General features: G+C 48.5%; 1 protein-coding gene across 1 annotated transcript in view; it reads left to right on the top strand.

The window, feature by feature from the left end:
• The window catches only part of DNAH14 (dynein axonemal heavy chain 14), a 277,358-nt gene that overhangs the window by 108,990 nt on the left and 150,869 nt on the right, over positions 1-17,499 (top strand). The window contains exons 26-29 of the mRNA XM_019483009.2: positions 4,814-4,910; positions 8,111-8,167; positions 12,573-12,802; positions 15,604-15,720. Coding sequence (XP_019338554.2) covers positions 4,814-4,910; positions 8,111-8,167; positions 12,573-12,802; positions 15,604-15,720 — 501 coding nt within the window. The remainder of the gene's footprint in view (positions 1-4,813; positions 4,911-8,110; positions 8,168-12,572; positions 12,803-15,603; positions 15,721-17,499) is intronic.

Genomic DNA, 17,499 nt, shown 5'->3' with positions numbered 1-17,499 from the left:
TAGTGGAAGCAATCAAGGATCCTAAGAGGCTTGGGCGGAGTGTGCATCCCCATACAGCAGAGTCACCTTGGGGGAGTGCAGGCTGGGGGGATGCACCCTATTCAATAGAGCCACTCTGGGCAGGATGCATCCCTATGCAGTGGAGCTGCTAGGGAGGAGGATGCAGGCTGGTGGGGGGGGAGGTATGCTGGGGGTGCACATCCCATTTTCCCCCACAGCTAGAGGCATCCTAACCATGTACCCACAGGTGCCAGCTCCTGAAATGCTACTGACTGCAAGCCTGACCAGCAAGAACTATGACTACAACTGGATGCAGCCCTACTTCCACTTGGAGGAGGAAGAGAACTTCTACCTGGCGGTGCAACAACAGGACAGTGAGCTGCAGCTGCCCATCCCCTCTGAGGATATCTGGAAGAAGGTCATGCTGCTGCCCACACCCCCACTGTCACCCAGCTGCCATGCCCCATTCCCATCCACCACCAACTACCTGGAGATGGTGATGGAGCTGCTGGACAGCCATGTGGTGAACCAGATCTTTATCTCCAACCCTGATAACAAGCCCTTCACCAAGTCCGTCATCATCTAGGATTGCCAAGAAGCTGCTCCACATGCAATCCTGGATGATGATGGACTTGGGGAAGGCTTTGTCATCGGGGTCACAGATGTTGCCACCCAGGAGCTCCGTCACCATCTCCAGGCAGTTAGCAGTGGACAGGAAGATAGCACAGCAGCTGGGCAACAGCAGTGACCTGGGCAGCAGCTCAAACTTCTTCCAAATGTCCACAGAGGGGGCAGGCAGCTGCAGCTCACTGCTCCATTGCTGTGCCACTAGGTAGAAGTTCCCCTTCTCCTCAGATTAGAAGTAGGGCTGCACTGAATTGTAGTCATAGTCTTAGTTCTTGCTGACCAGGTTTGTGGTCAGTGACATTGCAGTGGCTGGCACCTATAGTGCACATGGGTCATGATGCTTCCAGCTATGGGGGAAAGCAGAGTGCACTCCCTAGCCTTGTGCTCCCCTGCCCCTAGGTGGCTCCATTGCATAAGTGTGCACCACCCCCCCAAGCAGCTGTACTGCATGGGGTGCATCCCCCCCAGCCTGCACCCTCCCCAAGACAACTCTTTTGCATGGGGATGCATCCCCTGCCCCAGCCTCTCAGAAGCCTCGATGGCCTTCACTAGCTGTACCTCCCCCAGGATCCTCTTGCCTTCCCCACCTTCCCTCTCTCCTCCTCCAGCTGCAGGACAAGCTGCACCCCCTGGCAAGGACCCCTCACCCCCCAGGAGGACAGAGGGGAAAGAAACTTCTGGGCAGAGGCAGCCCCCTAGTAGCTGTAGCTGCCCAGCTCCAAGGATCAAGTGAGGAAAGCCAGGAAAACTCCTCCCTCCCTTTGCACTGGCTGGCTGCAACCCACTCCCCCAACTCAGCACTTCTTTTCCTTGCTGTAATACTCCAAGATACCTGGAGCAGCACAAGGGCATGGAGCAGAAGACATAGCTCCCTACTGCCAGCCCAGAACACCAGGCTGTCACTGCCCTGCCTTCCCAGACCTGAACTCTGTGCCACTCGGAACTTCTCCACAGCTAGGGTCAGCTCCTCCCCTGCCCCCAGAGCTCAGGACTGACCCCCATGCCCCCTGCCAGCCTAGCGCTACCCCCAGTGCTCCTGCCATTCCAGAGTTGGCACCCAGGGGAGCATGGAGCTCCCCCTGGCTGCTGTAGGGAGGCAGAGCAGGGCAGGAGGTGTCCTGGACTAAGCTGCTCCTGTCAGGCTTAGTTTGCTCCAAACCCATAGATGCACACCTGGGCACAATTTAATGCACCTAAATTTTCAGGACAAACAATTCAGGTGCATTAATTGCACATGTAGATGAACCCAGAGAGCATGAGGCAGCCAAAGCCCAGACTGCCTGCTTTAGTTGCCCTCTGCATCCTGCTCCTGCCCACATGGCCAGGACCACATCGGGGACATGTGGCTCTGCTCCTCAGTTTGATTTGCCATCTCTGGGCAACAGCCAAAGTGTGCCTGGAGTCATTGGAGATGGGGGTGGGAGGCCAGGGATCAGGGAAAGTCTGGGACTTGGAGAAGGGGGGAGGGGAAAGAGAAAATTGGCCTAAGGGAACAAAGTCAGGCTTTCTGGGCCCAGATGATCCAGACAGTGGCTACTCCTGGCTGAGCGTGTGTGCCACCTACCTGCTCAGAGTGCCGGCAGGCTGCCTGGCTGCCCAGACCACCATTTTTGCCACCCCCCACAATTTGCTTCTTTAGACAGCTGTTTGTTCTGCCTGTATGACTACATTGGCCACCAATGGGTCTTCCTGTTCCTTGCTGCCCTTTGATTTCATCTTAAGGATAAGATGACAGTGCATTTCAAAAGTAAATGCATTTAATGGATTTTCATGGACTTGAAAGGGGTGGAATAGAGTCTACTTTAGATTCTCAATAGGTGGAATAGAATTGGCCCTTAGAGCACAAACTGCATCCTGGCTGGTGTCCATTTTCCAATGATGAAACAGTAAGTGCGTGTGCAAACTTTCTTCAGTTATTTAGTGTGAAATACTCCTTGAATGGTTGTGGAAGTTAACTAAGACTATTTGGAATTACACTCAACTTCCTTAGTTAATGTTGAATACCAATACTCTGGTCAATTTTGTTCTTGGAAAGTTGTATCTTTCAGGGTGTTGTGCTTACATACTATTGTGAATTGGCTGCCAGGCCCACACCAGGGTCATTTGGAATAAGGTGAGAAAGTTAGTGTTGTTTGCCTTTTGATGGTTCAATTGCACACATACTGTTAGAAACTATATGCTGCTTACGTGAACAGTTGATAAGGCGTTTTCCTGTAATTCTTCAGGACTTACTCCTAGTCTAGAAGTTATAGGTAGATTCAAAGTTATAGGTACAGAAGGAAGGAAAGAGCTCTATCCCTGAACTGAGACAAAGGGAGCTTACTTTGTTGAATGGAACCCTGAAATAGAGAGAGCACACCTGGCTCCTCTCAAGATAATCACTATTGGTAAACTAATCACAAATTTAACTAGCATTCAAATCGGGCAATGGAAATGCAAAAATACAATCATAACTGGGAGGATGGGTGTTGGTTCTTTCAACAGCTCTTGTTTGGTTCTTTCAACAGCTCCAGTCCATGATTCCTCACTTCCCCCGGGTTTACAATCATATAAGTATTATAAGTAATTGTGTATATATATATAATATACTTATAATACTTATATAATATACATACATACATACATACATATATATATACAATTATTAATGACCTGCATCTATCTATAACTTCATTGTGTATATGTTAATGAAAAAGATTGATCATAAAGACTACCTGCCCAGCTAAGTAAAGAATTTCTGATAAATACTTAGCAACTGTTTAACTGGGATGCCCTCAGATATTATCAGTTACATTCTGACTCTTGACAATGAGTGCTTTTCCTTATGGTAATGGGTTTCATTTGCTTTGTTTGAGTGACTATAGCCAAACACTTAAGTCAATGCTTTCTTGTTTACATCAACAAAAGCTTGGAATCTGGCCTTGCAAACATGTCTCTACACAAGGTAACCCAAAGTTCATTCCACCTTCATATAAGGGACTATATATTCAAGATGGAGGCTGTGGAGAAATCAGCCCCCCCCAATCTGCCTCACTTCTATAAGCAGGCAGCCCCTCCCCACATCTGTTTTATATACCACTGAGCTGTGACCTGGGCTGGAGGCATTCCTGAGGCAGGGGGGAACTCACTCTCCCCTGTATCCTGTGTAAGCCTAAACCCTCACCTGAGATTGGTGATATTTTTCAAACTGACCAACCAGCATCAGCCGTGGTCTAAGGATACTGGTTTGTGGTAGGAACTTAGTAATGAGGTCATGATGACAGGACTATATAAGGTCTCTTCTTCCTGGAAGGAGGGGAGACATGTTTTGGGGACACAGCCAGCTAGCCATGCAGCCTCTAGAGCAGGCTCAATCAGCCCCTGGCTGGAATTGTGAGTAACTTACATGAAATGTAGCAGGGAATTTAGAATCTAGTGTTTTAGTCATCTGTCAAAAGGTTACCAAGACGTTTCTGTTTGTGCTGGGATTTTCTTTTGATACTTCTCTGATTTGTACCTATCCCCAAGCCTGCCCTCTCTACCCAATAACGCTATCCATTAGCCTGTCTTGTAGTACATGCTTGAGAGGGTTTGGACATGCCTTTTTGCTCCCTTTTGCTTGGCTGACTAAGGGAGGCTACTTTCTATGCTTCAGGCTAATAGAAGCACTCCAAGATCCTAAAGTCTATAGGGCCTATGTATCCCGGGCAGCACAGGACCCAGACAAAGACCTAAGTCTGGATGGTGGCAGCAGTACCCCAGGCTTGCAGGTGTGATCCAGGAAGAGGGTTGGCCAGAGGTTGGTGCCCCTGGGGAGGCATCTGATGCCTGTTTTTTGGTGGGGTGCAGCAAGGCAGGTATCTCAGCGCATGAGTGCTCCCTACTGACCTGCCGCACAGGCACTTATTCTATATGCTTTACATTTACTTTAATAAGGATAGAAAAATCTATTTCTTTGTCAAGGAAAACAGAAATGACCTGTCACTAAACTTAATCATCTGAATTATTTTCTAGACACATTATGATGAAGTCTCAAAAGATTTTGAGGCTATAAAATCTTCTTGGACATGATTCTTTTGTTGTTCTAACATTTTCAAATCAGTTGTTTGACATTCTTCTTGAATATTTAACATTTGTATTACTAAGTTTCCTTTTAGTTTACATGAACTTGCTTTGCACATATGACAAATAATTTTTCTCTTTCTAGGTGTGGAAAGCAAGGATGGTCTTGTAGGTACTTCAAAACTGCCACAAACAATGGAATCCAAAGCACTGATTACAAAGGCCACCCTAGAAAAGAAAAGGTGAGGCATATTAAGTTCAGTTGAATTAAAAATTAACTATTATATACTCTGAGAAAGAAGAAACCCACTGGTAAATAATATTTTACTGCAGATTGGATCATTACATGCTGGCAAAAAAAAATAATCAAATCCTATTATAGTGCCCTATGCTGGCCCAACTTCATAAACCCAAAAATTTGTGCAGAATACTAATGGGTGTTTGCCAGATGTGTAATCCAACAAGTTAGATGAAATCTGAGGATTCACAGCTGTTTAATTTAAGAAAAAAATGACCTGAACTTTGTGTCTCAGCTATAATAAATTTGGTCTTTTGTTCATTCTTTCTGCATAATGATTTAGCCAACAATATATTATTCCATAATCACCAACACAAATTACCCTTCCTTGGAATTATTACCATTACTTGAAATACTTGTTCATATGCACATTCCATTCTGGGTTCACATGTGCGTCCTGCTCTCAAGCTCAAAGACTTTTGGATTAACAGTAACTGTACATCATGTAAATATGCTGGGTCTCCTTAAACAACACACTGATGGTAAAAACAGCAGCGGCATCCCTCCTGTTCCTTGGCTAGTCTCAACCACCTTTGGCTCAAGACAAAACTTGCCATTCTTGAAGATTAGTTTTGGCCTTGCAGCCACTTCTGTGCATTCAGTTTTTTCTTAGTTTTTAAATATATTTGCAAAGAGAGAGAGGGAGGTCAAAGGGCTTTAAACTAGGATCATCGGGGGAAGGGGATGCAGAAGATGGAGAGAACCTAGGAACAATGAACCACAAACCATGCACTGGAAAAGTCCACATAATTACTGCGAGGCCTGATAGACATCAGGACGGGGGATATCAATGGCACCCACAGGGGGAGGGAGGGCGGGGGGGGGCTTAAGTGTCTCTATACTAATGCTAGGAGCATGGGTAACAGGCAAGAACTCATACTCCTGCTTGCAAACAAAGACCTTGACCTGGCTGTTTTAACTGAAACCTGGTGGGACCCTACCCACAATTGGCCAGTAGGCATTGAGGGCTATAGGCTGTATAGACTTGACAGGGTGGGAAAGAGCAGGGTGGAAGGTGTTGCTCTCTATGTTAAGGAGCAATACACATCTTCAGTGATCCAGATGGGATCAGAAGAGGGGCAAATTGAGGCACCGTGAGTCAGAGTACAAGGGGGTTGGGGTGAAAGGGACTTGGTAGTGGGAGTCTATTACAGGCCACCACACCAGGAGGATGAGCTAGGCCTGGAATTCTCAAAGCAGCTCTCTTAGCCAGTTCGCTCAAGGGATATGGTTGTCATGGGTGACCTTAACTACCCAGACATCCCCCAGAGGAAGGGGCCTTAAGGAGATCACGGCCCTCCTGGAGGACCCCGCTGTGACACCATCATAATGTGGCAAAGATAAATAGAAGTGCTAGACTTCAGAAAGACTAACTTAAATGAGCTCAGGAGGTTAGTAAGTGAGGCGCTGAAGCACAAGAGCCTAGGGGAGATGGGAGTCCAGGAAGGGTTGTCGTTCCTCAAGGAAATGGTCCTTTGGGCACAGAAGGGGACAATCCCATTGTGCATAAAATGGGTCAAAGGAGCCATGAAACCCTCTTGTCTGAATAGGGAAATCGAGGAAAGCCTAAAGATGAAAAAGGAGGCATACAGACTGTGAAAGCAGGGAGTTGCCACCAAGGACGAATATACCTACTTGGCTCACACTTGCAGGGAGTCAGTTAGAAAGGCCAAGGCAACAATGACTCTCAGGCTGAGAACTAAAGTTAAAAACAACAAACAGTCCTTTTTCAGGTATGTGTTGCAAAAAACGGTGCATGGTAACATAGGACCCCTACTGGACACACTGGGATAATTAGTGATGGATAGGAGGGACAAGGCTGAGCTCTTCAATGAGGTTTTTGCATCAGTATTCCTGAGCATGGACAAAGAATTTGATCATATCCAAATCTGACCATAGACAGGCACAACAGAGACACTAGCCCACCAACAGTTAGCACCGACCCAGTGAAGGGACGCTTGGAGGGGCTTGATGTGTTCAGGTCAGCAGGCCCAGATGATCTTCACCCAAGGGTTCTGAAAGAATTATCCATTGTCATAGCAGAACCACTGGCAAGACTGTTTGAGTACTAATGGCACTTAGGACAAGTCCCAGTGGACTGGAAAAGGGCCAGCATGGTCCCTATTTTCAAAAAAGGGAGGAAGGAGTAAAAATAATGCTGAAGGGAAACCAGTATGGATTCATAGCAAGTAGATCCTCCCTGACAAACCTTGTTTCTTTTTACAACCAGGTCACAAACTGCTTAGATGCAGGAGTCGAGGTGTATGTCGTATATTTGGATTTTTAAAAAGCCTTTGATACAGTGTCACATCCCATTCTCATAAAATAACTAAGAGGCTGTGACTTAGATAATTACCCAGTCAGGTGGGTGGTGAATTGGGTAATGGAATGCACCCAGAGAGTGGGCAGGTCAGTATCAACCTGGAAAGATGTGGGCAGTGGGGTCCCCCAAGGTTCGGTCTTTGGACCAGTGCTGTTCAATATCTTCATAAGTGACTTGGACGAGGGCATAGAGAGCACGCTGTCCAAGTTTGCAGATGATACCAAATTATGAGGCAAAGTAAACATACCAGAGGATAGGGGAAGGATTCAGGTGTATTTGGACAGGCTGGAAAAGTGGGGAGAACAAAACAGGATACAGTTTAACAAGAATAAGTGCAAGCTACTGCACCTGGGGAGGAGGAATCACCAACACGCTTATAGATTGGGAGACAACTTTTTAAGCAGCACAGCAGCAAAGTGAGATCTTGGAGTCAGAGCTGGCTCCAAGATGAACATGAATAGACAATGTGACAAAAGTGATCAATAGAGCTAATCGCACTGCAATTTGCCATGCCTATTCTGAGCTCCCCACTTAGGCTTTTCCCGCCGCCTGGCGCTAACAACGGTCCTGTGGGCCGACAGTTTGCCTCTGGCACCAGTTACCTAGACCACTGATGCTTCTCATCTGCCATGTCTTTGATGGAATTTTAATCTTGAGGATCGTTGTTACTCCCTGCTCAGTGGTGTCATCCTAGGGTGACTTGTTAGCAAGAGGATATTGGGGCTCCACCTCCCCTACACCCCACGTAGCACCAACCCATTGTTACTCTGATGTTGCACAGATGCAGTATTACCAGTCGTCATTCTTGTCTTAACTTGTAGATCTCCCTCTGTCCTCTCTGCCCTCTCCACAGCCGGACTTCCAGATCTCTTCCTCAAGTAAGTATGCTGACTCCTCTGAGTCAGTTTGTGAGAGAAGCTCCTCACTGGGAGGCTGCCACCAGCCATCTCTCTGGTGATCTCCGCTCCCACTGCAGCCTTCCCTTGGCTGCCAGGGACTTCCAGTCCCGCTGTTGGCTCGGAGTGTGGAGTTTTTATCTCTCCCTGCTGACCCTGCTGGTGAATTGGTGCCCGCATGCGCTTACAAAGCGTGTCCATGCCAGCACCGGCTTTTTTCTTCGACCCGTCTCCAGGCTCCTGTTGCCTGCGATGTGGAATGCTGCAGCATTGTTGTAAGTTTCGTGGCACAGCAAACCCTCTGCTGCTGCCATGCTTAGGGTTCTCGGCAGACTGGGTTGCCACTGACGGGGTTTGCGGCATGGCAGTCTCGCCCTTGCCACCCCATTCCCGTGGCTCCACATGCTGCAGGGTCGCTGGCAGTGCTCGCAGTGCGGTGATCCTGCTGCTGCCATGCTCCTGCGGCTCAGCATGTTGCGATGCCACTGGTGAGCTCTGTGGCATGGAGCTTTGCCGTTGCCACCAGGTCCCTGTGGCTTGGCAGTTCCCTTGGCCCCACCACACACACTTTATCATGCATTAACAGGTGCATTACAAACAGGTCTAAGGAGGTGATACTCCCCCTCTACGTGGCATTGGTAAAGCTGCAGCTGGAGTACTGCATCCAGTTTTGGGCTCTGCACTTCAAGAGGGATGTGGATAACCTTGAGAGGGTCAAGAGGAGTGCCACTTATGGTTAGGGGCCTGCAGGTAAGGTCCTACGAGGAGAGATTGAAGGACCTGCATCTCTTCAGCCTCCATAAGAGAAGGCTGAGAGGTGATCTAGTGGCCGTCTACAAGTTTGTCAGGTGGTGGGGGGCAGTAAGGAATAGGAGATGCTTTGTTTTCTAGGGTGCCTCTTGGAGTAACTAGGAACAACACCACAAACTGACAGGGCAAATTTAGACTAGACATTAGGAAGAAGTTCTTTATGGTAAGGGTTACCAAAATCTGGAATAAACTTCCAAGTGAGGCATGGGCAACTGGTGCTGCCTTAGTCAGGGGGAGCACAGGCCCCCTGCCCAGCAACCATTCAGCAACCAGGCAGCCAATCCCACTGACCAGCGGGGGTCTCCTGCAGCCAATCACAAGATGGCCAATCGCTACCGCCGAACACTGTGGCCACTTCTGGAAGTGGCTGCAGCTGCTTCTGGGAGCACAACAACACTCCACACCCAGGCCGGCACTTGCGGGGGGGGAGGAGCTTCTGCCTGCCCCCCCTCCTGCCTGTCACCTAGGTGGCAAGCACAGCCAATCGGGGTGCACCGGTGTTCTCAGGGGGTGCACGTGCACCCCCATGCACCTCCTATGTGTCGCCACTGAAGTGAGGTGGTGCTCTCCCCTACTTTGGAGATCTTTAAGAAGAGACTGGACAAACACCTGGCTGGGGTTGTCTGACCTCAGTGCTCTTTCCTGCCCAGGGTAGAGGGTCGGACTTGATGATCTACTGAGGTCCCTTCTGACCCTAAAAATCTGTGAAATCTATGAAAGAATATTATCAGTTGTCTCCTAAGAGTGCAAAATTCTTTTAATTTTACCCAGCACCAACCTCACTGGTACCAAGTGGGCCAGATGAGTGGTACAGAGAGGTTCCACAGTCTAGTTTGGGCTCACAGATTCCTCACTGCCCCCTGCACGTCAGATCCAGTGTGCATGGCACCCACTCTGGGATCCACACTATATGCAGCACCTGTTCCAGCTAGTCTGGGATGCACACTACATGTGGTGCATACTCCGGCCAGCCTGAGATGCACATAACGTGTAGAACCTCCCCCATCAGTCCATGACTGCACTGGATGTGGCACCCATTCCAGCCTGCCCAGGATACAGACAGCATGTGATGCCTGCCAGGGTACTATGTGGAGCACACTTCCCAGAGCAGGCACCGCCTGCAATGTGCATCCCACTCCTTGCTTGTGGGTCAACTATGAGATACAGAGGCAGCACTGGGGACCAAATAAGGGGGCTCTGTGGGCTGGATATGACCTGCAGAGCTTATTTTTGATGCCCATGCTCTATAGATTCATAGATTCATAGATGTTAGGGTCGGAAGGGACCTCAATAGATCATCAAGTCCGACCCCCTGCATAAGCAGGAAAGAGTGCGGGGTCTAAATGACCCCAGCTAGATACTCATCTAACCTCCTCTTGAAGACCCCCAGGGTAGGGGAGAGCACCACCTCCCTTGGGAGCCCGTTCCAGACCTTGGCCACTCGAACTGTGAAGAAGTTCTTCCTAATGTCCAGTCTAAATCTGCTCTCTGCTAGCTTGTGGCCATTGTTTCTTGTAACCCCTGGGGGCGCCTTGGTGAATAAATCCTCACCAATTCCCTTCTGTGCCCCCGTGATGAACACTATGGTATAAAGAAATTAGTTGTCTTTGTGGACAAGTCACCACATGACTTTTGAGAAGCATTCTTAGCCCTGGTGGTAGAGGAAAATGGTTACTAAGACCTTTCTGTGGCAGATATTGTATGGAATTCTATTACCCTTTCTGCATCCTGCTTAGGGTACTTACCCAGGAAAAAGGAGACCCAGGTTTTAAAGTCTCTCCTCATGGAAATAAGGTTTTAATCTGTATCCCTCTGACTTCCTAGTACATTGCTTGAATCATCACAACACAGATCAGGCATTATCCAGTCCTCTCTTCAGCATGCCTTTTGAAACTGAGCCACTGAACATTGTCATTAGATAAAATGAGTGGCAAATAGTGGGAAAGTTTCTGCCCTATTAGGAACAAGGGTCTAGGCCAGAACTCAGAAGTTAGCTTATTCTTTCTCCTTGACTCGTGTATCTTACTCTTGGCTGCTATTGGCCAGTTTCAAAAGCAGAGCTGGAGAAGGCGTAGGATAATGCCTAACACAGGGGTGGGCAAAATATGGCCCGTGGGCTGGATCTAGCCCACCAACTGATTGCATCTGTCATTTGGGGTCAGTGGCCTCAAAGTCATGGGATCTGGCCTCTGGGGAGCTGGTGGCTCCAGCTGCTACGTTGTGCCAGGTGGGTGGCTCCATAGCTTATGATAGCTCCTGTCCTGTGCACCAGAAGCAGAGCCGGGCACTTGCTGGTATCAGCTGTGGATACAGCCAGCAGGCTTCCACTGGGGATTGGGCAGACTGCCTTGGAATGCAATAGCATTACTTGCGGACTTGGGCAGATGCTGTGATCCCCAACAAGAACCTGCTGGTTGTATCCACAGCTGATGCTGGTGCCCACTGGGCCCTCCTTCCAGCTATGAACTGGCATAAGCTACAGGGATGTGCTGTAGGTGCAGGAGGGTTCAGCGGGGGAGGTAAGAAGAGGGAGAGACAGAAATAGGCAGCCCTGCCCACAGTGAGCAACAGAAGCCAGTGCTGGGTGCCAAGAAAAAGCAGGACCTGGTGGCCGGTGTGCCCCAGGGCCCTTCTGGCTATTGCTGCCCAGAGCCTGCACCTGGGCTGCCCTGTGGCTCCTCTCCACTGCTGCTGCCACCATCCTGCAGCACCCTAAACAAGTTCATGGATGACACCAAGCTGGGGGAAATTGTACATACATTGGAGGGCATGGCTAGGATTCAGAGTGACCTAAACAAATTGGAGGATTGGGTCAAAAGAAATCTCATGAGGTTCAACAAAGACAAGTGCAAAGTCCAGCACCTAGGATGGAAGAATCCCATGCACCGCTACAGGCTTGGGACCAACTGACTAAGCCTTTGTATAAATTGAGCTTCTTTGGAGTGATGCACTGTGGAATATGCATACAGGCAAGCAGATATCTGTAAAATTGTAGTCAAATAGATTACAGAAAGCTCCTTGAGATGGGAGATGCTTTTAGAAAAACTGAAGTGTGGGAGGTATGCACCAATTGGTATGACTTCAGCACAAAGTACAGGGAAGAAGAGGGTGCATATGCATATGCTGAGGACAAAAATGTCTTCAAGCTTGAGTGCCTGGAACACGTGTACTCATAGTGACATATACATATGGACAACAAACCGTGCAGAACTCCAGTTACTGTGGTAAATAATTTATTTTTCTCTGACTTACATTAGAACAGCACCTTACAATGTATCAGAAGAAGAAAAGTCACATTCTTAACATTTCCTACTTGTTGAAAAATCTTGGCAGCTGTTCTACAAACTTATTTATTCTCTGGTATTCAATAGCTATGCAATATTTTGCACCCCATTTGGCTGTTAGTAGGTATGCATGTCTTTTGAAAATGTCACCCCACGAGTCCATATGTTTATACATCTAGAGGGAGCATACCTTAAGTTTAAGACATATGTTAGTTAATGGCAATGAAACATTTGAGATTAATGGTAATAGCTTGCTAAACTACTGAACTCTATTTCTTTTTAATTTATTATAGGGAAGATAAGAAATGGTTCCTGGAAAAATATCCTGACAAACTGCCATCTCTGTTAGGAAAACTCTATGTATTTGCATTTACTTGGGCAGTTGGTGGAGTTTTAAGAAGAGAAGATGATTATGAGGAGGACTCTTTGATTGGCATAAATACCACAGATGAATGTCTTGTAAATGTAACACACAGTTTCAATAATCTTGTTCGTGATATATTTGAAGGAGAACCACCTACTGGTAATTTTCAATATAAGTTCTGTACTGCAAGCCATTCATTAAACTTACAGTGATAATATTGAAATTAATTGAAAGATTTCTTTCTTTTTTTTTTTTTTCAGAAGTAAAACTTGTAATACTGTATTTTCTCCCATATAACCTATACCCTTTTCTCCAAAACCAGCTGATGAAAATTGGGCTGTACATTATATGCAAGAAAAACAGAACCCAAAGAATATGGAAATTTGATAGCAGAGGAGTGGTGGCAGCCTGAATTGTCACATCTCTAGAGGTGTGTCTACACATGCATTTGATCTGGGAGAAGTTTACTCACAAGTAAACTTCTCATGAGTAAATGCACCCAGGCAGGCATCTATACATGCAGGGACTCGTGAGCAGATTTGCGGCTCATGGCAGCAATCTGTTCCCACCCCCTCCAGCACTGCACTGGCCTCCTGCTGCAGCCAGAGGGAGCTCTAGGCTCCCCCTGGGTGCTAGCCCAGGGGCTGGCAGGGAGCACAGGGCCAGTCTCCTGGCAGCGGCTGGGACATTGCTCCCTGCTGCTGGGGTGGGCTCCACCCCCAGAGCCTGGGCAGAAGACAATGTCCCCGTGCCCTGGCAGCAGGAACCTTCTGGCCCCAGCTCTCCGACTGGGGGCAGGAGACTTGGAAAGAGTTGTAGGGGAGGGGCAGGTCCCAGGCTCCTACCCCAATCTTCCAGTGGGGCAGCTAGCAGTGAGCCCCTGGCTGAGCGGGGATTCCCAGCCCCCGCACCCTAATCGTGATCTTGGAACAGGGGGTTGGCTCCAAGTCCCAGGCTCCAGTGGCAGAGCCCACCCTGGCAGCAGGGAGTAATCTCCCACCCTCTGCTGCCCGGCTTACCGGTAGCACATTTGTTCCTGGTCAGGCGTCTACATGAGTGCTACTGTGCTGTAACTAATTGAAAGTAAATTTGTTACTTGCATTTTCAGGTAGCAAATTTACTTATGATTAAAGCAGTTTACTGCACAGCAAATGTATGCACATGTAGACATGCATGCTTACTGTACAGTAAACTGCTCTACTGCACAGAAAAGCATCTCAAGTAGACGCACACTAGGAGTCACATGTATTAATGCTGCTATGACTCCTTTGCTGCCAAATTTTCTGGACCTGTAGGGAGTGCCCCTGGCTGCATGACATGGCCCTGCACACCAGATTAGACTGTCTCCTGGGATCAGTTTGTCAGTCCCATCCAGCACATGGGGTTGACAGCATGCTTAGGAGCAGTTTCAGCTTCCTATCTGCTGCTATTCAGATTATTACCCAAAGTAAGATCTTTTTTTCCTTCATGCTATCTTTTCAGAAACTGGGAGCATGTTATATTTAGAGTCATGTACGAGAAAATTCAGTACTATGTGCTCATATGTATTTTTTAAATCCACATATTTAAATCTGGTTTTGAACATTTTTTAAACTGTATACTACCTAAAGATAACAGAAGAAAAGTTGATTAATAATTATCTCTGGATGCTGACAGACATACCTTGACCATGCTCTAACTTATGACACTTTCTACAAAGTGCCATGAGTTAGAGTCCCTCCTCCTGGCCCCCAATCCAACAGACATTCACCTGCTGGTTTGGGATACAGGGGCTGGATCCTGCCATCACTAGCCCTGGCAAGCAGGCAAGGGCGCCCCAAAAGCATCCAAGAAGACTGCTGAACCACTCCTCTCACCAGCCCTGCCCCCTCCACTGGAGCTGCAACCTGGGGTTTGCTACCTGGCTGGAGCTGGGGGGAGAGGGGGGTGGAATGGACCCCCCCCAGCTTCACAGCTCCTCCCCCTGAGCTACCCTGGTTGGGGTACTGAGGGGAGCTGGGCTGGACCTGCAAGGCAAAGGAGCTCCATTCCATCCTCCACCCATCTCCAGCTCAGGCCACACAAGCTGGCAGCTCATGCTGCTCCTTGCCCCCTCTCTGCTTTGTGCGGCCAGAGCTGGAGGGGGGGTGTAGAAGGGATCCCCCCCACCTTGTAAGCCCAGCCCAGCTACCCCCAGTACCCCAGCCAGGGTAGCTAGGAGGGCTCCATTCCACCCCTCCCCCCACTCCAGACAGACAGAAAACCCCAGCCAGCAGCTTGGTACTGCTCCCTCCCTCCCTCCTCTTCTGCCCTCCCCTCCCCCTGCTGACAGCCCTGAAGGTAAGGACAGCCCCAATGGGACTGTCTCAAAAGGACCACCCTGCTGACAGCCCCAATGCTCAAAAAACTAACTCTAGGGAACACAGGTTCCCTAAGGCACTCTAAAGCAGAGTGCCTTCATCTAATATCTTATTTGGGGAGGATTAATTTTTTTTTGCACAATTGGCCATTGTAAAAGCACTCTGCAGCTGTGCATATGTCATGGCACAGCTGTAGAGTGCTTTCAGGGGCCTGATTGCACTTGTATAAGTGTCCTCCATTTTAAAACTCAGTCACAGAACCACTTCCAATTGAACATGGTCACATTCATTATTAATGCTCTAATTGGAATAGGTAAACCTGTAGGGGTACACGAGCCATAATTTCCACATCAGGTGATTGCTGGAAAAAAAAAATCTGTTCAAAAAGTAGCAAAAACTCTGAAGTTCCAGAGTTGTTAATTTTGTTTAGCTATGTGGCTTTATGTCACTGAGCATATAAGAACAGTGTGAAATTTCTGCTTCTCTGACTCAGATCTTCAGCTAGTATAAGTTGTCATAGATTTATTAACTTCAAATTCTAATATGCACTAGCTGAGGATGTCTTGCTGCTTAAGTGTCTTGTCTTGCTGCCTAAGTGTATCTCTGTTGCTAACTTTACAGGTGTTCAGTTTCCATCAGGAGACAGGGTTATCTTTGCTTATTTTGTGGATTTACAAACAGGTGATTTTGCACCATGGACAGACTTAGTTCCTACCACTCAGTTCTTAATTCAGCAAGGTAAGATTCATTAATTAAAATCCTTTTGATAGACATTTAGCTGGCTTATAATTAATGGGAGGATTTTTTTTTTCCATTTACATTTCTTCACTTACAGAAGTGAAGAAGTTGCACCACAGTAGAATGGAGTTCTCCATCTTTAAAACAAATACAATATAGATAACTTCTAGTATAAATCTTTTCCTACGTTGGCCTTGTATTTTGCTTCAGATTTATTAAAGAGATCACATGCATGGGTAAGAGGGTAGGTTCTTTCATCAGATATGTCTTTATATCTCTGAGAAGCAAGAATATTTTGTGATATCCTTTATTGGGCCAGCTGTATAGCCAGTTGGACAAGCTTTTGGGCACCAAGTGCCCTATATTAGGTGTAAGAGGTGGACACGGGCTGACCTAAAAAGCAGAGAGTACAGCCTCTGTTTAATGTCCTTGCTGAAATAACTGTGGCAGAGCACCTTTGGGGTGCTCACCATGTGGCAGAGGCTGCAATAGGCTGGGGCAGAGCCCAGCAGGGAAGGCAGCCTAGGGAACACCCCCCCCCCTCCGAGTTCATTCAGAGGGGGAATAGTGTGTGGCAGAGCACCTTTGAGGGTGCTCGCCACTTAAGGGCTCCCACAGGCTCCAATGGGAGCCTGCTTTGGAGAAGCAGCAGGGGAAACCCCCTAGGTTGCATTTAAAGAGGGAAGGTGTGTGACAGGGCACTGTTGGTGCCTGCCACTTTAAGACCAAAGCTAAGCAGCCAGCAGGTGCTCGATTAGGGCAGCCATTTTAGATCTCTGGCTGCCTATATAAAGAGCTCAGTTAGCTACTAGCTGAGCAGGCAGTAACATAGCCTAGCTGTAGGGCTTTGTGTATCATCCTGGAGGTAAGGGAGGAGCTGTAGGGGATGGTTAGGAGGCTCCTGGTCTTGGGCATGACCTAAAACTATGCCCTGCTGGGAGTGGGTGGCCTGGTGGGGCTGTCAGTGGTGTGGGAGCCCCCAGGAAATGTCAGGCCAGTTATTGCCCTGGTGAAAGGTGGGTAGGGGCACCTTAACACTAGCCCTCATCTTTGGGTGGGTTGCATGACACCAGAGGCAGTTGGGGCCAGGCCTGGCTGCGGCCACCTGAGCCCTGTGGGGTGCAAGACCCTGAGGAAGGAGAGTGGGGGTCAGGCCTGGCTGTGACCACCTGAGCCTGCTGGGGAGGAAAGCCCTGTGGCCCCCAGTGAAGGGGGCAGAGATGAGTAACCCCAGGTGAGGGGGTGGTGTGGAGCCCCAAGTGAGGGGAGTAGGCCCAGGTAGGTCTTCAGATGCCTGAGGCTGAAGTTTGGGCCAGAGGCCGAGTAAAGGGGGTTCAGCCCAAGAGAAAGAAGGGTGAGTCCTGACCCTGGTAAGTCCTCCACTGCTGGGAGGCCAAGTGTGGGTCAAAAGTAAGATCTTAAGTAGCACCAGTCATGGTGTGAGGTACCCCAGCTCCCACATCGAGGAAGGTGGACCTGAGAGAGAATGTGGGGCTAGTGAGACAGGCCAGAAGTAGAGTACCCCCTCGACTGGCCAATGTTGGGGCCAGGACCAGGAAGTTCAAAAGGGCCAGGGGCCCACCACGAGGGGCACCCAGAGCTGAGGGCCTGGGGTCCTGTCTGGCCTTGGAGGTGAGGCCAGGGCCTGTGTGACCGAAGGTCCTGGAGGGACCACGCCTGAGAGGGGAGATGGGCTACAGGGAGCTTGGCAGCCCAAATGGTGGTGGAGTAGGCCACCTGAGCAGAGGGATCAAAGGGGGATCCTGATAGGAGGATTCT

The sequence above is a fragment of the Alligator mississippiensis genome, chromosome 1 (assembly GCF_030867095.1).
Source record: "Alligator mississippiensis isolate rAllMis1 chromosome 1, rAllMis1, whole genome shotgun sequence".
Lineage (NCBI taxonomy): Eukaryota > Metazoa > Chordata > Crocodylia > Alligatoridae > Alligator > Alligator mississippiensis.
This window is presented reverse-complemented; position numbering and strand designations above follow the sequence as displayed.